Source organism: Python bivittatus, unplaced genomic scaffold (genome assembly GCF_059951505.1).
Source record: "Python bivittatus isolate LINGU-HERP-01145 unplaced genomic scaffold, Pbiv_v1 ctg000040_np1212, whole genome shotgun sequence".
NCBI lineage: Eukaryota > Metazoa > Chordata > Lepidosauria > Squamata > Pythonidae > Python > Python bivittatus.
Window position 1 is genome coordinate 463,926 of NW_028277032.1, and position 25,957 is coordinate 489,882.

At 41.3% G+C, this 25,957-nt stretch overlaps 1 protein-coding gene across 1 annotated transcript in view; it reads left to right on the forward strand.

Moving 5' to 3' along the window:
• Positions 1–25,957, forward strand: part of CSMD2 (CUB and Sushi multiple domains 2) — a 611,879-nt gene that overhangs the window by 337,501 nt on the left and 248,421 nt on the right. The window contains exons 8-11 of the mRNA XM_088153370.1: positions 2,980–3,067; positions 7,982–8,106; positions 15,611–15,732; positions 25,730–25,833. Of these exons, the coding sequence (XP_088009496.1) occupies positions 2,980–3,067; positions 7,982–8,106; positions 15,611–15,732; positions 25,730–25,833 (439 nt within the window). The remainder of the gene's footprint in view (positions 1–2,979; positions 3,068–7,981; positions 8,107–15,610; positions 15,733–25,729; positions 25,834–25,957) is intronic.

Consider the following 25,957-nt stretch of genomic DNA (forward strand, 5'->3'; position numbering starts at 1 on the left):
AATGGAGGTTCCTTAATTCCACAGCAAGGGAAGGAAAGGTTCAATTTCATCTCCACGTGCATTGATAACTTAGCCATGATCAGAGTCTACATTTTTAAAGTCTTAATTATTAAAAAAAAAAAAGTGAAGATATGTTAACTTGTTCTTCCTTTGCAAGATGCTTCTTACTGCTAATGATTAAGATCCCATCTGTTTTCCTTCTTTGAGGTGAGTTTAGTGACAGCAACACTGAATCTGCAGTTGTCATGACAGAGTTTTTGGATTCAAATACTGGCTCCTGGTTTTGAGTCTCAAGAGACCAAGATTGCTAGCTCCAACCTTACTGAGTGAAAAATAGGGCCTACTTGAATGTGAAGGACCCACGAAGATGCATGAACTCCATGCTTCTATTTTCTGCCCTCCCCAGCCCCACCTCCAGTACTACTGCAGTTCATGCAAACTAGATAGGTAGAGAATAGCAAAATTACAGTAACAATGGAAAGTCTGTAAATATTTATTTAATTCATCCATGGACCCTGGAAGTGGGCAGCCAACTCAGTTGGAATTCGCCCTACAACTGGCCAGAATGGTTAAATGCCCCCACCCCATAATGATCAGAGAAAAAGACTATAACCAAAGTGGAGTTCTCTAAATCTTCTGTACTGCTTATACTGATCTGTTATTCTTAGATATGTTTTCATTCCCAGATTCAAGTGTATGTATGATTATAATAAGCCAATGTCAATATTGTTGAATTTGGTAACCTAGCATTTTTAATTGTTGATTAAATAAAGGTAAAAATGCACCTGAAAAATAGACAATGTCTATACTATCTTGCTCCTCAGCCCCATTTCTGGGTCCCCAGGTTCAGTTTGTCAAGAATTTCATGTTCTGTACTTTTTGCTTCATAATTACATTCCCCATAACGTGCAGTGCAGTTAATGGGAAAAAATAACAGGAGTGTTCTTTAACGTCTCTTATTAATCAGAACTTAACACGGGGGAGTCTCCATTTGGGGGGTGACTATATAGCGGTGGGTGTCTGCATGCTCACTCCTGCAACAATTGTCAGAAAATATTTAGTGGGTTAGTGATCGGCATGATTTCTATAAGAGAGAAGGTGCTGTGCTTATAATAATTGTGGTTCATAAGGCGTTGTTTAGTTTGTTGTAGTACTTGGCAATTTTAATGTGGAAATATTCCGTGGACACATATGCAGGAATTGTTCTGAGCACCATTCTGTGGTCCTTCATGTTGAAATAATAGATTTCCATCTCAAGACAGAAATCAAAAGATGGGTAGGCAGGTGGGTGACCTAGAAGGTTACTCCTCCAACTGGCTGTGAATGGAGATGCAGCAAAAATACTGTGATAAAGCAGAAATATTGTGATCCAATATTTCTTTATTATTTGAAAATATATATATATATATAGCTTTCTCTGTAGCCATGTAGTCATCAGTGCATCTAATGTGTAAGGGGAAAAAAGGGCTTTACACAAATATGGGGATAAATACTGCAGTGTTCCTTGAATGACTACACACTTCTTTCCTAGGCATACATCCAGTATTATTACACATATCCCTCAAAGTGCAATGTAATCAATGGATGTGTTCTTGATCCTTTTTCGCTAGGGACAGAAAGCAGTAACTAAGCCTGTAGAATTTTGTGAGACTGGCAATAAGAAAACCATCACAGAGACCATTAGAGTTAGAAACCAGGCAGTGGCTCATAAGCTTGGTGGTCTCAGTTTCTCTGTAAGAGGTCCTGATTCCATCCTTTCAGGCATTATGATGTGGGGTCCTCTTCTAAAGAGATCCTGCCTGAATTTGATACCTGCTTCCTTAAGGGGGATTCAGTTGCCCCAAGTCATTGTGAAATAAAGTTGTCTTTAGGGAAAGACTCATTTTTCACCATTCAGTAATTGCTGTTGACACCTCCAGTCTTAAAGACATGGATGCATTATTCATGTAGATTAGTCATCGTGGGAATAAGTCATGTTCATAGATGTTTCCATGTTCTCTTTGGCTTTGGAGTCTGTGCTGTGTACTTCCATATTTCCCTTTGTCAATCTGCTCACCTAGAAAATTATGCCACGTATTTTTCAACCAGGCCATGGCAGAAAGGGCAGGGAAAAGCAGAACAAAATAAAATAAACACATTTTTATCATTTTCTTTGTTGGATGCTTTAAAAACTGAAATGCAATTGAAATCAACCCACTTTTATTCAGATCTCATCTCATCCTAGTTAATACATACCATTTTAGAATAGTTCTGGAAGTTCTGATGTTTGATGGGTGGCATGGAACTCTTGGCACTGTTTGATCCTTCTTTTCCCTCTGCTAATGGAAAAGGTTACTCCTCTTCAGGTTCTGAACAATGAAACTAAATCACCAACTTTGAACCCAACTGGCTTCTGTCCTCTTCTCCTGTCATCTCCCTACACACCTTGATCGTCATCTTCCACTGCTTTTTATTTAACTTATTGCCTTTCATTAACATCAGCCAGATGGTGGATAATGGAATTTGCATAAAATTCTGTATTCAGGTGTTATTTTTACAAGCTGGCTTTGGGAACAAGTCTTCAATTTGGGCAATGTTTTGTGAAATGGAAGAAAATTTTGAGGTGTCTGCTTCAGTGGCTTACACGTGAGAGGTGGGGATGAGTGAACGGGAATTGAATTTTCATCAAGGGTTGTAATACTATTACGAAGCTGGGGTGCTTTGATAGTTCATGTAGTCCATAATTCAGCCTTCTGAGATGTGTTGGACTACAACTCCCATAATCCCAAACCAGCTGTAATCTAATGCATCTGCAGTGTACCAGCTTAATGAACACTCCTCGGCAGATGTTTTGAGGGGAGGGAATAGGGGAAGAGGTGATGTTTACTCAGTGCATTCCAACTTGTAATTTTCCATTTTCTTTGCATCACCAACACTGAGATGATATGCATTCTTTGTCTTCTATTCTACCTCTGTATATGCTGTTTTTTTGCTTTGTAGTAACACAGGTTGGTGCATCCCAGGGACATAACATGTGTCCAGACCCTGGGATTCCAGATCGGGGCAAAAGAATAGGCAACGATTTCAGGTAAGCATCTCTTTTTCTTTCTTTTCCATTCCTCAAGTTCTAGTTTTGCTTCCCTCTTTCTCCTTATCTTCTCCAGTCTTTATGCAAGTCACAGTAGTAGAGAACTGTATTTGTAAATACCTTTGGAAGAGTAATAAGATTATCAAGAACAAGTCAAATCAGCAAGCGTTTCTCCATACATTCAGCAGGAGTCAAACTCAACTTGATGGCATCTCCATAACTGACTACGCCCAGTATATTCAGGCGAGATCCTAGAAAGCTCTTCTCTGATTTTCAGGTTTGGAATTTGCTGCCACAAAGGCAGGGATAGCTTTTTGAAAGAGTCAGCCCACCTTTCCCCAGTGTGGTATCCTGCTTACACAGTGAGCTACAGCCCTCATACTTTCCAGCCAACACAGGTGTGAAGGTTGGCAATAAGATTTAGAAGGGGGGGTTGGACAAATCCATGAACTATCCATAGTGTTTGTCAGTGAGCACCACTTAAATTGAACCTGTATTATTAGAAATAGTTGACGATTCCATCAGATACCTGTTGGTGAAGGCGTGGGGATGATTAATGAAGGCTACAGGCACAGTGCCCTGTTCCAAGCTTTTCACAGAAGCAGCTGGATGTCCATTGTCAAAAACAGGATGCTGGCATCCTGAAGCTTTGATTTAATCAGCAGGGCTTTTATGTTCTTAAGAAATAAACAGCCTGCCTATGATACACAGTTCTGATGTCATAATATCCTCTTGTGTCTCTGTGTGTTCTCCCTGAATGATATTTTTTTAGAACAGTTCCCTGCACAAAAGGTACAGGGAATATATGAATAAGAAAGAAAGAAAGAAAGAAAGAAAGAAAGAAAGAAAGAAAGAAAGAAAGAAAGAAAGAAAGAAAGAAAGAAAGAGGGAGGGAAGGGAAGGGAAGGGAAGGGAAGGGAAGGGAAGGGAAGGGAAGGGAAGGGAAGGGAAGGGAAGGGAAGGGAAGGGAAGGGAAGGGAAGGGAAGGGAAGGGAAGGGAGGAAGAAAGAGAGAGAGAGAGAGACAGACAGACAGACAATTGAAAGATTCAGTAAGGGGTAGCTTTTAGGTGGATTTCTGAAATAATGATTCAGGTATCCAAAGATCAAATGTTTTTTCAGATTAAGATGTGATTCCTCAGTATTTTCAAGCAGAGATTCTTTTTATTTGCAACATATTTCATGACAAAACAGATGGCTCTTTTTACCTTTTTCCAAAGGGGATTGAAGGTTTTACCATGCAATTTCAGTTCTGTTTGTTAGAAAACAAAACTGGTTGATCTCAGCTGCATTTAACTTCCAAGATGGCATGTTTAAGATAGCGACTCAAACCTGGGTTCACATTGCAGGAATCCATCATAAAGTTATAAGTCTAACAGTCCTGACCGGCTGTGTCAGTATGAGCATCTTATGGTCTAACACCATTAGGTCTACATCAGCTTTGGAATGATATGATCAGTGGGCTGTTAGAGTCCATTCATCTTGCAAGAGCATCAGAAGATGAGAAGGCAGATTTGCTAAAGGAATGTTGGCCTTCCATCAGCTGTGTGGCATGTCCCATCCACTGCTAATTTACCATCTGATTCTGGGATGGATTACCTGTGATTTTTTGAGTGCTCTGGATTGTTGGGAGTCGAAATATTTTTATTATTGTTATTTTGAGGAGATTAAGAGCAAAATGAGCGCCTTAAGACTTGTAGAGTCATAAAATACCAATTTCATCCCTTTTAAAAAGATCCAACCCCACAAATAGGGCTATTTTTCACCACGGTGGGGGGGGGGGTGTTAAGGGGCAAAATGGACACAATTTAGGATGGGAGACATATGAAACAGTAATGGTACCCATCATAGTTTAACACATATTTGCTTTAAAATGAGAAAATAAAAGCCAACTTAGTAGGCTGATGCCCCTAATAGTCTTCCCTATGTATGTGGGATAGCCCTTCCTACCTTTCCATCAGCACTGGGAAAAGTTGTATGTTCTTTGGCCAGGCCAAATTATTTTCTGCTCCAAATAATCAGAGTGTTTTTAAGAGAAAGAAAAGAAGAGAGCAGCTAGGAGCTAAGACATTCCGTTGAATGAAGGTTGCTTGCAAATTGTTATTTGCACAAAGCTTTTACACATCACATGGATCTTTTGAGGAACTTCTTTGTCCTGTTGATCCCTCAGTGGAAGGGCTGAAAGTGGATTTGAACCCGCATCTCCCTCATAGTTTAATCCTTGATAATCACAGATTATTTTTAAGATCTGTAGTTGTGATCATCTTTTGTGTGTGTGTGTGTATATTGCCACTGAACAATAACCCATTTGTTATCACACAAATTACACAAAGCCCATGTCTTGGATTTGGTGAAGTGGACAGAGATCCCCAAACACTTAATCTGTTAATCTTTAGGGTGTCACAAGCCTCTTTATGTGTGGTTAAAGCTTTATTTGTGACTCTCATGGGACAAGCATTCGTGGTTGGGTAGTTCATGTACTCATGTTGATCAGTTGATGGCTGCCTTGCCAAATGTCTACTTTGCTCCTGGGAACTGAGCAACTGCAGATCCAATCAGAGCATATGTATCCCTTCGAATGCAGTGCCTTTGGGTGAAACAGAGTCATACATTAATGCTCAAAAACCACAACCAACCATCACTCTGTCACCTCTCGCCTTTTGTGCATCAGAAGCAGATCAGTCTCTTTGCATTATGCACGTCACCAAGGCAGGGCTGGGGGTGAGTCAGAGTGCAGATCGATATTTAATTTTACTTCTCTGTAGTTCACTTTTTTTTTTCTTTTTGCTAGAAGTGCATATCCATTTTTTCCCACTCTCCGTGAAATCAGGGCTGGGACCAAAGGAATAATCTTGCCCGGTGTGGGATGGAATGGGGCAAAGAGGAGAAACATACTCCCTAGAAGAATTTGAAGAAACACAGAGCCCAAAATCCTTTTGCTACGTGGATCATATGCCGCTGTGGATGTGGAATTCAGGCCACTGGTCCACCTAGCCCAGTGGTGCTTCCAAAACATCAGCCAGGAGTTTCTCCCACTTGCATCTCTGTGTAAAGCCTTATCTCCAATAAACTAGAAAAAGAGATATGGTGAGCCGAACCACCAAGCCATCACGCCCAGAGATGTTATACTAATATTTGCTGCAGATTTAGCAGCGCCAATATGTAAGCTCTGTATAGAAATGAGTCTTGGAAACCTCCAAAACTTACTTTTATAAACCCCATAAATATTGCAGTGGCCTTTACACTATATTATAACAACATGATGGGATAACAATAAACACATCTGTGAATATGATTAACCATAGAAGATGCTTAAAGGGATCATTGGATGAAGTCTGAATATCTAGGAAAATGCAGGGTGTCAATACAGGATAACCCACTTGTCTCTTCGTAATCCCTCCATTCTAAATTGTACAGCTGAGGTGCAAATTGCATGTTTTGTAAGAAATTGATCTCAGTGTGTGCACTGTCTACAACAGTGTTTTTGCTTTGTTTTGGTTTGTTTTTTAACTTGGCAACTTTGTGGACATGCTGGCTGTGGAATTCTGGGAACTGAAGTCCACACATCTTAAAGTCGCCAAGTTTAAAAAACACTGCTCTAGAGCATCACTTGGACATCTGCAGGAGTCCCCTATTCATTTTTAGTTCTGTTAAAAGACCAAGAGCCTTTAGAGAGAAACTGTTCCCCACCCCCCACCCCCGTGCATCCCATAATGGTTTGTAAGTTCCTTGTAGAGCTCTTGAGTCAGAACAGTTATATGTGCCTTCGTTTTACGTAGCAACATTTCCAAGCATGTTCCTCTGCATGTTCTGGAAGTGTTGCGAGATCTACCCGTCTGGTGTGTTTTGAAATTCAGGGTTCGGTCAGGGGAGAATGGGAAAAAAACGCACTGGATCTGTGAAATATTTTACATTGTCTGTTGTTACACATCTTGAACACTGTGATGTCGTGGAGCTGTAAGATGCTAAAAATGGCTAGAGGGATTGAATGTGTGTATATATGTAGGTGTTGAATTTTTGTTGCACTTATCGATGGTGCTTAAGGCAGCTAACAGTAAAAGTAATAAATGATTTTTTAAAAAAAGGTTAAAATCACCATCAGTAAAATAATTCACATTGAACTACCTTAAACATGATCTAGCAACCAGCCCAACTTTCCCATTGATAATGAAATGATTCTACTTACCAGCAGAAAGGTAATGGAGGGAACCAAGGTAAACTCCACCCAGAGTCATTCAGAGTCAGGCAGCATACAAACTTAATAAATTATTATTATTGTTGGTCGCACAGTCAGCCAGATGTTTAGACTGGATTTGACATTTTTATCCACTTATCGAGACCTTCCCAAGGACCTGGGATAGGCAGATGTGGCTGTTTGAGGGTGTTAAAGGGATCGTCGCAGGATAGAAGCTGTTCCAAGCGAAGCTGCCTTTTGCAATCGACTGATAGTGATTTTGCCAATGGCGATAGTATTCAAATGGTGCTCCAGATGCTTTGGGATTGCACCCAAAGGACCTATTACTATTGGCATTATTTTTGTTATTATTATGGTTGGTCACCCAGCCAGATGTTTAGACTGGATTTGGGATTTTTATCTACCTATCGAGTCCTTCCCGAGGACCTGGGAAGGACTCGATAGGTGGATAAAAATGCCAAATCCAGTCTAAGCATCTGGCTGACTGGGTGACCAATCATAATAAAAGAAAGCAAAGATAGTAATTATTATTATTATTATTATTATTATTATTATTATTATTATTATTATTATTTCGTCGTCATCACCTCTAGGCAGGGAATTCCATACCCTAGGAGTTCCCAGTAACAGAAAACAAATGAGCAAACTGAACAGAGCCTCCCAAACCTTTCCATGAAACTAGAGTCCAGGTCCGTAACTGTCTTCCTTCCTGCATTCCAGGTTAGGATCCAGTGTCCAGTTCACCTGCAGTGAAGGCTATGATTTGCAAGGCTCCAAAAGCATAACCTGCAAGAAGCTGAGTGGGATGAAAGCTGCCTGGAGCGACCAGAGGCCAGTGTGTCGAGGTAAGACAAAGGGCACCAAGGAGTCCAAATGAGGCGGGGGACTGAGTTCAGTTTCCACCATCTGGAGTGGAGGATCATTATAAGAAAAGAAAGAGGGAAACTCATCTAACAGGGGCTCTTTATCTGGAGATGATCCACTATTTAGTGGCTTGGTGAGTCATTAACTATGATATTTATAACAGGGTCTGGAGTTGGTTTTAATAACTTACCCCTGTTTATTTTTCTAAAGACATGTTTCTCAAACTGTAAGGAGGTGCTTGTTTGAAGAGGCATGGCCAGTGCGTTGTATTTCCCTATTTTGAACATTGGGGCAGATATGAGGAAGGGTGGTTTTCCCCTCCCTCCCTCCCTCCCTCCCTCCCTCCCTCCTTCCTTCCTTCCTTCCTTCCTTCCTCCCTCCCTCCCTCCCTCCCTCCCTCCCTCCTTCCTTCCTTCCTTCCTTCCTTCCTTCCTTCCTCCCTCCCTCCCTCCCTCCTTCCTTCCTTCCTTCCTCCCTCCCTCCCTCCCTCCCTCCCTCCTTCCTTCCTTCCTTCCTTCCTTCCTTCCTCCCTCCCTCCCTCCTTCCTTCCTCCCTCCCTCCTCCTTCCTTCCTTCCTCCCTCCCTCCCTCCCTTCCTCCTCCCTCCCTCCCTCCTTCCTCCCTCCCTTCCTCCCTCCCTCCCTCCCTCCCTCCCTCCCTCCTTCCTTCCTTCCTTCCTCCCTCCCTCCCTCCCTCCCTCCCTCCTTCCTTCCTTCCTTCCTTCCTTCCTCCCTCCCTCCCTCCCTCCCTCCTTCCTTCCTTCCTTCCTTCCTTCCTTCCTTCCTCCCTCCCTCCCTCCCTCCTTCCTTCCTTCCTTCCTTCCTCCCTCCCTCCCTCCCTCCCTCCTTCCTTCCTTCCTTCCTCCCTCCCTCCCTCCCTTCCTCCCTCCCTCCTCCCTCCTTCCTTCCTTCCTTCCTTCCTTCCCCCCTCCCTCCCTCACTCCCCCCGTCCTTCCTCCCTTCCTTCCTCCCTCCCTCCCTCCCTCCCTCCCTTCCTTCCTTCCTTCCTCCCTCCCTCCCTCCCTCCCTCCCTTCCTTCCTTCCCCCCTCCCTCCCTCCCTCCCTCTTCCTCCCTCCCTCCCTCCCTCCCTCCTCCCTCCTCCTTCCTTCCTCCCTCCCTCCCTCCCTCCCTCCCTCCTTCCTTCCTTCCTTCCTTCCTTCCTTCCCTCCCTCCCCCTCCCTCCTTCCTTCCTTCCTTCCTTCCTTCCTTCCTTCCTTCCTCCCTCCCTCCCTCCCTCCTTCCTTCCTTCCTTCCTCCCTCCCTCCCTCCCTCCCTCCTTCCTCCCTCCCTCCCAATTTTTTCGTTCTTTAACATTGGCTTAGGACTTCAGGGTGACTTCAGAGCATTAAAGCCAATGTAGTTGAATTATAACAATGTAAGAGGATATTTTGCATAAATATCTGACTTCATAGACAAAATATATAGCAGGCTTTCATTTGAAATAAAAGACTGTCAGTTTCAGCTCCACTATTACATTATTAATCATGCACACAAACACTTTTACATATACACACACACACTTTTCTTCTTACAGCTGTTTTCAAGGTTTATCCCTGTACCATCTTTATGATTTGTTTTCTAAAAAAAAGTCAGCGCAAAGACCATGCTTTTTGACAAATTGAATTAAAACTTGAAATCATAGTGTTATTTATCCAAGTGAATGTGAAGTTGGTTGGTTAGCCTGTGGGTACTCTCTCAATTTAGATTGCCAATGCTGGGTTTGAGTCATAAGAAATAACAGCATAGGCTGGTTTACATAGACACATTTTTTTGTCCCAAAATTTTCCTTCATAAATATATGGGCTCCGCATGCAGCTTTGGCCCCCCAGTTGTGAGGCTGTCAAGGAAACAGAGCAGGATTCAAACCAGCCTTCCCCAAATCTCCAAAAATTTCTCCAAATGTTGTATGATCTACATATAGGGGTTCATATGCAACCCTACATCCATTTCTCTCAGCTCTACTGTCAAATACATCAGTAGTAAAGTTCGGTGAGCTTTTACATATATCATTTTAGGGCTATGGTCTACAGCAGTGTTGTCCAAACTTGGCCACTTTAAGATAAGTGGACTTCAACTCCCAGAATTCCCCAGCCAGCATGGCTGGCTGGGGAATTCTGGGAGTTGAAGTCCACTCATCTTAAAGTGGCCAAGTTTGGACAACACTGGTCTACAGTATTGGACTTAAACAGACTACAGCTAGATAGGGGTTCACTTGGCAGAATTCTCCTTTATACAAAAGAGGGACCTCCATGTAAAAAAAAAAAAAAAATAGCAAGTAAGAGAGAAGGCTTATGATCTTCTCTCAGATATGGGGATTTTATATGCAGGAATGTCTGCCAACTTTTTTTTCCCCTTCCTATAATATTTATGCATGCAATACCATTCCCCTGCAGTCTGAAGGTTCTTGGTTTTTGTTTTAACTTCAGGAAGACCACTGAGATATCAAGCATTTTTTTTTTCTTCAAGAGAAGCTTGCCCAGAGATGATTTCTTTTAAAGATTAGACCATAATTTGTATTCCAAGTAACCACTGTTCAGTGGAAGACTTGTAATATGAATGCAGCTCAATGGGCCACACAGTTGGAAAGGCATGAGAAGTTGGTTGTTGGAGTAGGATGGTGCCTTCTTTAGCACATGGGAACATGAGTTTTAAAGGTTTAGGAAGAAGGTGTTCGGTAGCAGACTTGTACTTTGTTTATATGTCTTCTACTTCTACACTATGTTCAAAAAATAGATGAGATCTTTCATGATACTACCAACTAAACATGTAAGACAAGTCTCCACTGGGAGTGTACAGATGGACTTCAATCCATGCACCCTCATGCACTCACAGACATGTACATTCATGGAAGTAGTAGAACTGTACTTCCTGGGCCTTCTACGTAGAACTACATTTTTGATGCTACTATGAAGGTATTCTCGGGAGCCAGTTGGTGTAGTGATTAAGGCACCAGGCTAGAAACCAGGAGACCGCGAGTTCTAGTCCCATCTTGGGCACAAAGCCAGCTGGCTGACCCTTGGCCATTCACACCCTCTCACCCCTAGAAAGGAGGCCATGGCAAACCACTTCTGAAGTCTTGGCAAGAAAACTGCAGGGACTAGTCCAGGCAGTTGCCAGGAGTCAACAATGACTTGAAGGCATCAAAAAAAAAAAAAAAGTTATTCTAAATCCATTACAGTCATGTTTTACAAGCTTCTCCATGCCAGGATAAATGTTGATTTAATAGGGACCTCACTTGCACATTTATATATGTGAAAGCCAGATGCAGTCACCATGGATCACTGGGAGCAGGCACACTGCTGTTTAGGGAATGTCCCATAAGTGTGGCCTTGATTCACCCTTATACAGTCCATGAACCCATGGTTGATGTATCTGACAACTCTCGATCTCCATAGCTGTTGTCTTGGGATGACAATGGATATGAGGACAGGTATTCTCGAATCAGTTCTCCAGCTTGGTTTTGATCTCTGAAGTGTTATAATTCAAAACTGTGTATTTCTTGGATTCTCTTTCCATGTGATATTCATTTTCAAACATTTCACCCCTTGTTTTCTGTCAGTCTTCTCCAACTGTATGCTCTCCACAGGCAGAATCGTAGAATTGGGAAGGACATTTAGGCTGTTGAATGCAGCACTCTGCTTAGGGCAGAAAGCCAAATTAAGAAACTTTGAGCAATGGTAATCAAACAGCACAACCAATGGTCATTTGGAAGATGATAGGATTTGTAGTCTGGTATATCTTCAGAGTACGTTACATGTATTTGCTCTTCATATTTTTTGGTTTCCTTATTCTCTTTGTCTGCATTTATTTACTTATTTAAACAATTTATATGGCCGCCCATCTCATAGCAATGACTGGGCAGTATATAAGAGTTAAAACCAAAATAGTAAAATTAAACCAACAATCCAGTAACAAATGTCTGAGGTTGGACAACGTGCAACAGGAAAAAAGTAAAATAAATAACTAAAATAAAATGATCAACCAGCAGAACTTACTTAACTACCTGGCCCAGATGCCTAGGGGACTAGCTGTTCCACACAGCAGGCACTGCAATGGAGAAGACACAACTGGTGGGTCTAGCAAGATGGCATTGCACAATAGAAGTGACCTGGAGCATACTCCTCCCCTCCATTAGTTCTGGTGGGGCAAGTGGAAACAGTTGGAGACAGGTGGTCCTGCAGATAGCCTGGCCTTATGCCAAATAGGGCTTCATAGGTTTTAACCAGCACCTTGAATCACACCTGGAAGCTTTCTGGGAACCAGTTTTATATAAGCATATCCTGGGATGCTGAAACTGCCCACACCACCGCATTCTGAACCAGTTGCACCCCCCACTTGACTCTACTCTGTTAGTCCTTTTCTGCCTGTTACACCACATTTTTTCTTTCTGTCTCCTCGCTCCATCCTCTAGAGCTTACTAATCCATTCCAGCCTCTAAGCCTTTCTCCAAAGTGCAAATGGCACCAAATTGCCATCATTGCCAATTTCAGTCTCCCTTTTGCATGTTGCTGTGGTGAATTAATGGTAAGAATAAGAACGGTTTTCCCCTCACTCTCATTCCCACCCTTAATCCCACCCACCCCAAAAAGGAACATTAAAAATCCAGCCCTTCCCTGTCCAATGACATCACTGGACAACCTATTGTGGATTTCTGGAAGGTTGTGATTTACATTTCCCAACCACTCCAATGTTGCTCATCCCTGCTGTTGCATCCATCCAGAACACCCTCCTGATGTGTAGATTTCAACTTTGAAGATTCTCTGCAGGGGATATTCTGACTGGGAATTTCAGAAGCTGAAATCCATACTTCTGGAGGGTGCCGTAATGTAATGGGCTGTGAGAATAACCTTGGGAGGCAGGAGGAAGAGAACCAGCCTTGTCAATGGTCTGATGAATGAAATCTGAGTCCAACAGAGGGATGGGAGTGGAGAAAGTGGATTTCAGAAGGGACCCTTCCTAGTCCTCTGGAAAGTAAGGACAGGGAGGGGGAAAGTGCTTTTAGACTTGCAAGACTGATGTCAGCCCTTCGAGGTACTCCAGACAGAAAACCAAAACCATGAGTACTAACACTACCTTTATGGTAAGGTTACATTAACAGAATCTTGCACGTATGAAAGTATTTCTCCCCTCCTTTCCTTTTACTTTCCAGAAAACTAGGGAGGGTCCCTTCTGAGGTGCTTCCCATACCCCATTCCTTCTGTGAACTGAGATGTCTCTTGTCTGACCATTGCCCTGGCTGCAGCTCTTCCTCCTGTCTCCCAAGGTTACTCTCACATCCCATTACACATAATAGGGAAGAGTACTCCATATAGTTCTGGCTAGCTAATCTTTTGCTCTGACAGAATACAAAGCACTGATCTGTTGCTACTCAGCCTCTTTTCTTCTTAAATCTCATCTTCTCTGTTTTAGTCAAAATGTCTTACAGAAAGGTTGCCATCTCCATAGTCTGCAGGAAATCCAGACTTAATTCATATGTCTTCCATAAAATATTTATTGTGTTAAGATTTGATGAGGTCTTCAGAAGAAAGTTGCAGCCATTTTGTACAATGTGGGGACGCTCTAAAACAATTCAACAGTTAAGCCTGTTTAGGAACTAGACCTAGGTGTCTGCATTCCCTGCTTATTGTTCAAGTCATTGCTAAATGGATTTCATTTTATTCTTGCAAGAAGAAGAAATAGAGTCAAATTTGTTCCCCCATGGTGTAAGGGTCAAAGATCAGCAGTACACCACCCAAAGGAGCTGCTTGACAGTGTCCCCTTAAGGTTCAGGGCGTTCTGTGGATTAGCCTCACAGCAAGACAACTGACTTCATGTGAAAAGCTTACTCTGGGGTCTCATGAACTGATTCGCTGTTGGTTTCAGTATGGAGGCTACTCACTATCCCTAAGGAAGAAAAAAGTTCAGGACAAAGAGCTCCTTTGAAAGAGAAACAGAACTTTTATTTCTGCAGGGATAATGTAACCAAGAGGATGAAACATACTCCCCAAAAAGTAAAATATTGATCTATCACAAAGAATTTCTATAAGAAGCCTTTGATATTGCATGCTAATGCCTAACTCCTCAGCCTTTAAAGTCTCATCCTACACCAATATGTATATAAGTCTTACCTGGATGAGGACAGCCATGGAATTTTAGGAGAAGCAACTGTTATTTTTCTGCAGGCCTCTGAGAGAGCGTGTGAGTGCCTGCACAGGAATTCTTTTTATCCTGTATCAGTCTGATTTACACATCTCATCAGGAAGATTTGCATGCAGATATAGCAAGAGTAGGAGCCTCTGGCAGGGGGTTTACCCCTAACAGGTTCAGAGGCATGTTTCTCACCTAGAGACTTTTGTCTTATCTTAGCAAGCTTGTAGGAGCTCTAGGTTGTAAGCAGGCCTCCTCAGAGACATGGTTTCTTCCAGTGACATCTCAACTCTGGCTAATGCAGCCAAGATAGCTTATGAGTTATTCTTCCAATATGCCTTATGTCTGACCTAAGTAGAAAAACCTGATGAATTGTCTTTTTCTAACCTGCATCCTGACAATGACACTATGAAGAATTATTAGAATTGCCCTACAGTTCAGTCCCAAGACTTGATGGCAATTTTTGGATTCATTTTTAGATCTGTAAAGCACTTGAGTGACTTCAAGTATTTTTATTTATTTTAATGCCCAACTTTCATAATGTAATCTTATATACATCACTCAGATATACGTCCAGTGAGGCTTACTCCTAGGGAAATAGATGTAGGATTGAATTAGTATACTAGAGAGAAGCAAAATAAGACCATCCCCATCTCTATTAACTACTTTTCCCCATCTATAACAATAGCTTTCATTAAATCAATTTCATTTTGACCATTTCATTTTCCATTTAAATTTTACTACTAAACATTCCTTGGATTGATCAGAGCCTCATTGCCCAACTAACTAGTTTTGTGGCTATTCTCTATAAACCCTGTTGTTTAGACATTCTTGTTTGTAATCCGAAACATCTGGAGAATGCTGGGGAAAGCTTTTCTATACAGACCTTGATGCACAGGATCCAGATGTGAGTGAAGTTGACCTTGCCTTAGGGCCACATACTTAGACTAGTCCAGGTCTGCAAAAGCCAAAATAGTCAAATGCAACCCAGCAGCCATCTAGAGGTGTTTTCAGGTGCTTGATTGCTCCTTCCCAAAGAATTTACAAGATTTTAGGCAGAAAGTAAAAGTAGGAGGGTTTGGGGAGGACATGGAGGTTTGAATCCTTGCGGTCTCCATGAATGTGGTTAATAGATACATTTGGCTTCATGGATCATACAGTTTGTGAAATATCTCTTTCTCTGGCACACCAGGAGAGACCTTTCTATGATCAACTTGGTTGATAGAAATGGTAAAACAAAAATCTATACCTCCTTCAAAGCTGGTTCATTTTCTAGGCCCTTAAGAGAAAGAACATTGCAAACAAAACTTCCATCCACATGTGGACTTTCCTGTTTCTTCTTTTTCTCCCAACTCCACAGCTAGAATGTGTGATACGTACCTCCGAGGGCCCAGTGGTGTTATCACCTCTCCTAACTATCCTGTCCAGTATGATAACAATGCGTATTGTGTGTGGGTGATAACAGCTGTCAATCCAGCCAAGGTAGGTCTTCTGGATGCATTATTGCGCAACTGAATGTTGGCTCTTGTGTGAGGGAAACTGAGTAAAAGGGTGCTCTTACAAGAGATATAAATGATACTCAGTCCTGGGGACAGAAGATTGCCTTCCAAAACAATAGGTCTTTGCAGGGAATTCTGTCAAGCAGAGTTTTCAATGTTATTTTTTTATTTATTTTATTTATTAAATTTTTCAACCGCCCATCTCCCCCCAACGGGGGAACTCTGGGCGATTCACAACAAACATTAAAACATAAAATATATAAATACATAAAACCTTAAAGACAGTGTAGACCAACAAGTCAACACATAGTTGGGATTTGGGAGATGGAATGGGGATTGTAGCAAAGAAGAAAAGTATAACTGCATATTTGTATTTGATTATTGACAATCTGTTCAGTCTAGCAGCATTTATGCAACATCTTATGGGAGGACAGATATGTAACAGTCTGCTTACTCAGATTTTTTTAAAAAAGATTCTGTTTAAAGCAAAAATGTAAAATTCTTCTCTTCCTGTTTTGATTCATTCTGCCAATCTCTTAACTGAATATGAATACCTTTGCATAACCTGTGAGGTATCTGGGAATATCAGTTTTCATTTAGAGCAAATGACACGGTTCTAACACTTGTGTCCATACTTTAAAATCTTTGCATTAATTCACTATATAGTTTTAATTTTTTGTTGCTAGTATAATTTGGTCTGATCATATCTTGATCAGACAGATAGCAAACGTTTCCATCGCAACTGCTTATTTCTTTAGAAGAGTCTAAAACCGTGCACTGTGTCAGCCAGGTTGCTTTCTGTTTTTCACACCTTAACACACACCCTCATCTCCAGTATAAATTTCTCTGTTTTTCCAGTAGGTAACATACAGAAGCAAAGCTTTTAGAAGAGGTACAAGATTCATGGTATAGGACAGGATCATACCCAGTTGAGGAGACCTGCTCATAACTGGGCCTCTTCGTCTATCACAAGTAGCTTCATGGCAACGTGTTTAAAAGCAGTAGCTGCACCAGCTTCACAACTGTTTGGCAATAAACTTCTTAAGGTGGCTGGTCTAGAGAAGAGTTGGTGAAAAGGGATTCTTTATAAGGATATAGCTAAAACTAGGCTGATTGCCTTGCGACCTTAAGATAAAGTCATCATAGGGTCTCTTGATAAAGGCGTTTTCACTTCCCAGCTTCCATAGAATCTCTGTTCTCTTGCCTTGTCCTCCTCTTGCATAAACCTCCCAGTGTGAATATCCATTCTCCGTTGCCTCCTATGATCCATCACACTTTTCTGCCCTCCTTTCTTCTCCCTCTTTTGAGTTAGAATATGTAATGGTCTGTGGAAATGACCTCAGGGGACAGGAGGAAGAGCCGCAGACTAACAACCATCATACAAAAGGAATCTCAGTTCACAGATGCAGAAGGGGTGTGGGAAGCGTTTCAGAAAGGACCCTCTCTAGTTTTTTCTGGAGAGTAAAAGGAAAGGAGGAGAGGAAGACTTTCAGACTTGCAAGATTGATGACAGCCCTTTGAGGTAGTCCAGACAAGAAGCACCACAATGATTACTAGTTCTGTCTTTAACGTAAGGTTATATTAACAGAATCTTGCAAGTCTGAAAGTATTCCTCCTTTCCTTTTACTCTCATGAAAACTAGGGAGGGTCCCTTCTGAAATGCTTCCTGCACCCCTTCTGCATCTGTGGACTGAGATCCCTTTTCTATGATGGTTGTTTAGTTTGTGGCTCCTCCTCCTGTCTCCTGAGGTCTTTCCCACATACCATTACTGAATAGCCCAGCTCCATGGCCTAATCCTTCCTTCCTCAAGTTTTCATGCTTGGGTGCAGTAGTTTTCAGAGCTGGTCTGAAGTAAGATCAGGGGTGTCCACAGGATAAGTCCAAAAAGCCATGATGGTGTAATCAAAGATGGCATGATCAAAGCTCTGCCTGGTTTTTTTTATGTCTGTCACACACCTGGCTGAGATTGATTCCTTCAGCTTCATCACCAGGTGAGAGAGATGGGGTTACTCTAAGTGGTGGCAAATCTCAGCAGAGTCTGGTACCTTTCTTAAGTTGTCCCCTTCCCTCAATATCTGGGCTGAAAATGCTGGCTTTGCCCACTCCATAATAATAAAAATATGGTCCCCAGCCACAAGAAAACAAAGGGAAGAAGGGCAAGAAATAAAGAGAACAAAAAGGAAAGCACATCGCTGGGGATTTTGGAATTAAGTGCCGTTCATGCCCTCCGAAGGCTGGATCTTTTTCGCTTCCTGCCATAATGGGAATGTCTCTTGTTTCAGAAAGAAAGTAATTCCTATGTACTTTCTTTGCTATTCTAACATCACCAGCTGCTGCCCTGGGGAAATTGTTCTCGGTGTGTTTCAAAATTTTCCACCTCCACCCCCTCAACTTTCGCGATCCTCATTTCTGTGAATTAGATGATTGGTCCAAACCCGCCTTGATGGTTTTCAAAAAAAGTCAAAAACACCCACTTGGTAGCATTCTACTTATTGTTATTAATGCAAAGAGCTGTTTCAAGTCTGATGTCTGTAGTGTTTCCCAGAATTTAAATGGCTTGGGATGTTCCTTAGAGTCCTGTAGGCTTCTCCTTTCAGCCAGACAAGGCAGAGGAGAGATAGGGAAAGCAGGGAGGAGGTGAGAAACAAATCAATTCCTTTTAACATTTTATAGGTGTCCCCGGATTCTGCAGGGGTTACAGAAACGTGTAGCTGAAAACCAAGTCTGAATAAAGAACGCAAATGGTGTGCCAAAATCACTCCTATCTGGGTAACTTAGTATCCTGATCTTTTCCATGGGTGGAGGATTCTACCAGACAGAAATGCAACATGCTAAAAATATAACCTCCTCCCATTTTCACACGTACACACACAACAGATGTACTTGCCGCAAATTCTGTAGTAGCCTGGTTTTGCCCTTCATGCTAAATCTTGGTTTACTTCACTATACTTTATTGAACAGACCAATGGACTGGGTTCATAGACCACACTTAGCCATAAACCCTATCTTACAAGCCACCGTGGCTAAATTTACTTGGTTTACATGCAGAAGGCTCTTGACATCATCTTCAGCTTATCCATTGAAAGACACTTGAGAACTGATGCTGAGAGATACCTTTCTCTGCTTCAGGCCTGCCAGTGCAAGGTTACATTGAACTAAACTGGTGTTTCTCCACCTCAAAAACTTAAAGATGGGTGGACTTCAATTCCCAGAATGCTGGCTGGGGAATTCTGGGAGTTGAAGTCCACCCATCTTCAAGTTGCTGAGGTGGAGAAACACCAAATTGAACAACGATGAGCTTTCAGGCTGAACGGCCATGATCTAGTTTTCTTTTGTTCTGATGTTTCACCAGGAGCTGTTGGCTGGCATCTTCAGAGGCAGAGTGAACTGCTCTGTGGTATAACAGCTCACAGGCATAACCAGGACAAAAGAAGACTAGATCATGGCCATTCAGCCTGAAAGCTCACCACTGCTTCATTGATGCCAGCTATGAAAGTCTACACCAGTATACTGCACTAAACAGTTCAACGATCTGATTCCATGTAAGACATTCCATAAGTGCTGACATAAAGGCCAGTTCAGAGACTCTAAAAGAGCCTTCCTCCAGCTTGATACTCTTGAGATGTGTTGGACTTGTAGATCCCATAATCCCGAGTCTAGGGCTTTCAGATCTGGGTTCAGAAATCCAGGAAACCGCTAGATGATAGCAAACAGGTCATCTTTGCTACCAACTAGTGGTCATCCAGTTTTTACAGCTCAGATTCAATAACTCTAGGCTAGTTAGCAGAGCCTCCTAGAGAGCACCACATTATGGAGGCTGTCCTGCAGGATTTGGGTGGTGGGAATATGGCCAGATATGTAATCTCTACAAAATGTACTTATAAATGAAAGCTGATTGGCAATAACCAGTCAACCAGCTGTAAGTAAAATGAATATTCAAATGTATAGTATTATACAGTATAATATAGAGAGCCACTTTGGTGGTGTGGTTGAGGCACCAGGCTAGAAACCAGGAGACCATGAGTTCTACTCTCACCTTAGGCAGAAAGCCAGCTGGGTGACCTTGGGCCAGTTCCTCCCTCTCAGCCCTAGGAAGCAGGCAATGGCCAACCACTTTCGAAATCTTGCCAGGAAAACTGCAGGGACTAGTCCAGGTAGTCACCAGGAATCAACACTGACTTGAAGGTACACCCAACATAAATAAATAAATAAAAAATAGTATTACAAAATTCAAATTCATATCTAAAAGCCTACCACGGATTAAATAGGTTGATCCATTTGAAACCTCGTGGCCATTTTCTTACTTCTGTGTAATAGAGTTCTGTGACTTTTAAAAGCAAGCTTTTCGTCATCCATTTGGCCAGGAGGTTTCTTGTAATCTAAAGACTGATTAAATAATTTTCAACCTTTAACTAAAAGTAAAAACAAAACTAGGGCAAAGAAGACAGCAGGGGAGGGAGGAAAGGGGGAAGAAATACATAAATAATTCTTAGACTCCCAAACCTTGTTAAGGTCTGTGGTATTAAAATCTAAGCAGCTATTTAATTAGGGTCAAACTTGTTAAAATGCAGTTTACTTGAATGGGTGCTTTAATTAATGAAGCATGTCACTTGACAACCCTTTGTTCTTTGTATTAATTGCATTATTTCATCATTACATGAATTTTAATAATATTTTTAGCCCAGGCTGATACTTGGCAAAGGTGAATCCTACAAATTCCAGACATTATAGGAGGAAAGAAAATAGAGTATTGTGACAACGATTTACTTCAGCTATTAATCACAGTATCAGTTCCCTTGGGTGCTGAATGTTGATGTGGCTACCAGCAGCATCTTTAGGTTCAGCATCAACATGAAATGGTCCTCACTGATAGTTACCTTCTCACTGGCACAAATGCACAGCCTGGACACCAAGCAGATCTGCAAGAAGTGTTATTTGGTGTGCATAGTTGTGCAAAACTTTGAAGGAGTGGTTTACCTATATATATTCAGACAAAGCACCCCTTTAAAGCTGCTTTAGAAAGCCACACTCCTCCAACATCTGAAAGCAAAGAAAAGGAAAAGGGGCTGTGTTGCTTCAATCTGAGGTCTCATCCAACAGTTCCAGTAGCCAGAAAAGGTGTTTCGTGCATTTGCTTTTCCAGATGTTTGCTCTGACTCTTCCATTCAGTAGTTGGAAAAGCAGGGTGAGGTTTCCAAGCATTGCAACAAGATAAACTATTTCTTTTCCAGGTATTGATTTGGCCTATCAAGTTGCCTCCATTTCACAAAGAATCAGCACATAATGGTCTTCCTCCACACCATCTAATCAGATGGAACAGGAGGACAGTGGCACAGCTGGAAGTTGTGAAGCTGAGAAGCAGTTTGATGGTGGTGTTTCTTTTCTCTGGAGCTCCAGAATCTCTTGTGAGAAGAAGCACCTTGGCTCCAAAGCCCAAAAAACTCCTGACTTGAATTCGGGCTTTGTACAATTGTGAAATGGAACAATTTATGGAGCTATCTTCTATTGTTAACATTTGGTATTCCGAGCATCTTTCAGGAGTGATAATGTGAGACTCAGATTAAGGATCCTTGGATTCAACTGTTCTGGAAAACTATGTGCTGATTATTTATCCAAGTATTATGCTGTCTGTGTAGAGAGCCAGTCTGGTGGTGTGGTTAAAGGCCCTGGGTAAGAAACCAGGAGACCATGAGTTCTACTCTCACCTTAGGCATAAAGCCAGCTGGGTGACTTTGGGCCAGTCACTCTCTCTCAATCCTAGGAAGAAGAAGGAATGGGAAAACCACTTTTGAAAACCTTGCCAAGAAAACTGCAGGGACTTGTCCAGGCAGTTGTCAGGAGTTAAAACTGACTTGAAAGTGCACACACACAAACCTGTACGAGAGACAAAGGAACAGGAAACAAATATGTAAATATGTAGGCATTTCTGGGCTGAACGCTTTGTGTGCATTCCTGAATGTTTCTTTTCAGGTTGAGTCACAGATGCAAGAAAATGAAAGATCTGCTGTTATATGGGGCTCTCAATTCTCCATTGTGCTGTTTTCTTCCATGTATACAAAAAGCAGAACAGGAAGCCAGGATTCTTTCAACTTCCGACTAAAAGAATATGTTAGCGCATGCTACCCAATCACTCCAGTTTGGCTCCTTTTAACAGGTTGCTCAGACCAAGGGAGCAGATTTTATTCAGCAGTTCTATACAGCTCCACAGAATATCTGACTGGGCTGAAGGACAATTGCAATACAGCCACACAGCTGTTATCCAGCTGGCAGAAGAAGAAGAGTTACGCCAGTAACCTTCAGTCTGAGACCTGTCAGGGAGGAACAAGGTTATGCTGCCAGGTGCCTTCAACTAGCTTTAAGAAGCCAGTGAGGCTTATTTGGTTATTCATATGGGTTTCATGGTGTAGACTAGGTTTCCCCTTCCATTACATTGAGAATATGGGATTTCGGGATGTTGGGAATTGCAATCCGGATATACTTGGACAATGTCAAGGTGCAGGATGCTGATGTGAACCAGACAAGTTATACTGGTATAAGCTTTCCCAGCTAGTATCCGTTAGACAGCGTTGGGCTTTAAAGTTTAGATCCATGTTCCAGACAACAGATTTTCTGACATTTTGCCAGCAACTATGGCGGGCATCTTCAGAAACAAGGTGGTCTGCTACACAAACCACAGGCAACACACACCACAAAGAACTGAGCAGGGTTCAGTTGGGCTCCTGTCATTACAGCCAGGTGTCCTGACTGCTGATTGGTCTTTAGCCAAGCTGGTTTCTGATTGGTGCAGGTTGGTAAGGGCTGGTCTCTGATTGGTCCTTTGTTCACACCAACCTGCACCAATCAGAAACCAGCTTGGCTAAAGACCAATCAGCAGTCAGGACACCTGGTGATAAAGACAGGAGCCCAGTCAGTCCCTGCTCAGTTCTTTGAGGTGTGTGTAGCTGATCACCTTGTTTCTGAAGATATGAGCTACAGTTGCTGGCAAAAATATCAGAATTTTTTTTTGTTTAGACCATGGTCACTAAAACCTGAAGCCAAACTGACCAGAGAAACATGGTAACTGATTAAGATTTAGGGCTTAAATCTAGATTGGCTTTGTTTGATAAAGGGGTAGTAGTATCAACTGTGCCTGAAAACAAGAACAAATGGTAAAATAGGAAAAGAAAAATAAGTTCAGATGACCTAATCTATGGTTTGCTGGATGTTAGGTGAAATTCATAATTCTGCCTTAGTATTGCCTTACTTGAACAAATGTTTCTGGCATCCATATGTATCTATCTTCTTCTGTCCCTCACTTAGATTTAATTTCTACCTCTCTTTTCTGTGTAAACACAGCTTCTGAAAAGAATTGCTACCAATTCATGCAAAGTTGGGAAAACGTTCACTTATGTGCTGATATTTTTCAATCAGATTCTGCTTTTTGATTCCCTAGGCCAATACAGTATATCCATGTACAGTAGTAAAAATTTGGAGCCAGGAATCAGCTTTCTTTTCTTGTCAGTGTCATGAAATTTTATTCAAAATATCAGGGTTTTTATTTAATATGATCTTTAGCTATTCCTATTAAAGTAATGTGGAGATTTATATGTTTGTAACTTAATTCTAAGGCTGGCTTAAGTTCCTCCTGGCACCCTTCCTTTCAAATTATATTAAAAAAAAATTACCACTGCCTATTCATTTTCCAGTTCAAACATTAGACCATGACTGTCACATTTCAACATGACTATGCAGATTAAAAGTGCATCTGCAGAACAAGGTTATTCAAATGTGGAAGGAGAATTATAGCTATGAGTATTTGTCAGCTCACTTTCACACCTCCTCTTCTCTTTCATGCCCTAAGAGAATGCTTCTAGAGTTCCTAAAGCAATATTTACTTTTTTATTGCTGTTTAATTAATAACAAAAAACACACACAAAAATAATAATAATAAGAATTTTTTTTTAAAAGTGCTATTATAGAAAAGTGACAAAAATGCAACAAAAAAGATTAAAAAAACAACATAGTATACTATTATAACTATCTAATGCAAATATTAATCAGATGCATTTGTGTGTCCAATACATATATATAACTATTGTGGTTTTTTCCCCTAACATACTGTATTTTGTATAAATGAGTCCCATATTTCATTATACTTGTCCATAGGAAGTCTACTTCTATAGGCAAACTGCTTATAAGTAGCAAGTGCAATCAGGTCTTCAATCCATTGAGTAAATGGGACTATACATTTATCTTTCCAATGCTGCAATCTTAGTTATTTGGCCATAGTAAGGGCACGGAGAATTCATTTACATTGTCCAGATGTCAAATTCCATGTACTAGGTATATAGCTCAAAAGAATGTTATCCTCTGAAAATTTTAGCTTTTGTTGCACCATCATATTTATATAGTCCACTACTTTCTCCCAAAACTTAGTAAGTATAGGACACTGTAAAATCATATGCTTTAAAGAGGCATTGCTAAAGCAACATTTACTTACTTCCAAATTAGAAAATTTCTACTTCAGTATGACACTAGAATCAGATCTATTGTTTAGTCAACACATTGATTTGTTAACAAAGTCAACATTTCGTTATGGCACTTTTAAGGAAAACAATTTCTGTGACACCAAGGTTAATTTGAAGTTTCAGGCAACATGCACCTATACAATTGACTGAGTGATAAACTATAAAATACAGAAACAAACAGTGTGTATTTTGGATTATGGCTGGGATTTAATTTAATGCAGCCCACGGCCCAATTTCAGAAACAGCCTACAAGAGATTAGCTTGGACAAGAGTGATCTGTCCAACAACTTGCTACAAGGGGAGCAGGGGGGAGTAAGAAAAGATTGTCAGAAAGAGGAGGGGTATCAAAAAGAGAGAAATGGAGTCTGAAAGTCCAAGAAAATGCACTCAGTTCTTGCTACCGCTTACCTGCCATTTCAGCCACATCCATGTATTGGCATGCAACCTCTCCATGGAAGACCTCATGGAAATACAGAACTCAACTTTTTAAATAAAACAAAAACTGGCCAATCCTGGATTATGCCATTTCCACCAGTATCATAAGGGTTACATAAAAGGCTCTGGTTGCTCTTCCAGTTGATTTGTATTAGGGTGTTGCAATAGGAAAAACAGACCATTACATTCTTCTTGCCCCAGCATAATAACTTAATCAAAACATGAATGAATAAACGTAAATGATCCTAACCCTAAACCCTCCCCCTCCTCCTCATCTCCTCTTTACTTAATTTGGAGATTACTAATCAAATTATTTAAAGGGGATTGTATTCAGTTATTTCTATGCACAGTTACAAAAACAACCCTAGATCAGGCCACAGATTGGTGTTACATCAAACCCTTGTTCATGTTTCAGACACACAATAGCATCTTCACTGCAGCTTTGTCTACTGTGCAGTTTCCCTTAATGAATATGAAATAGATGGGCTGCGCAAAGCATAAGATAATTGAAGCTATTCTCATGAGATCACCTTCACTTTCAGTTTCCAGAGACTGGGATCTTTCACCAATCTTTGTTCTTCTTTGTGCTTCTTCAGTAAAAGACTGATGGGACAAAGCTTTAGGTGATACTCCGTGGGCTGGATGGGGCACCTTCGTAGGTCAGAAATTCTTCATCCTTACTCTAAATCATCATAGCTGAAATGAATGAAAACAATATGATTTAGATTCCATGAATAGCATGTAGATAATGGGAGGTTCAATTAAGCTGGTTCCTTGTGTAACCTTTATAAGCACTTACATAACACATTATCCCAATTCTAGAATTGTCTTATGTACTGAGTCATACCATCAGATACACTTTTCCCAAGGCCTATTCAATTATTGTCATGATTCAGAGAGAGAGGAACTAGAGAATCTTCCAGTCTGGAATAACAATCCTGTCACTACAAAGTAGTGGTATTTGTGGTGTATGTTGCTTAAACTGATTCTGCCAGAACCATTTAATAAACGAGTCTAACCCTTTATATCTTCAATAGGTAATCAAACTCAATTTTGAAGAATTTGACTTGGAGAGAGGATACGATACATTAACTGTGGGAGATGGAGGTCAGGTTGGAGACCAGAAAAGTGTGCTTTATGTGTAAGTAGACTTTCCTTCCTCTCTTTCTGTTTGGACCACAGTAGTGTGCATACCTGAGATTCCCTACAGAGTTCTCACGTTCACGTCTGTATGCTGAAAAGTTTTCTGAGATGGCCTAGCCTTG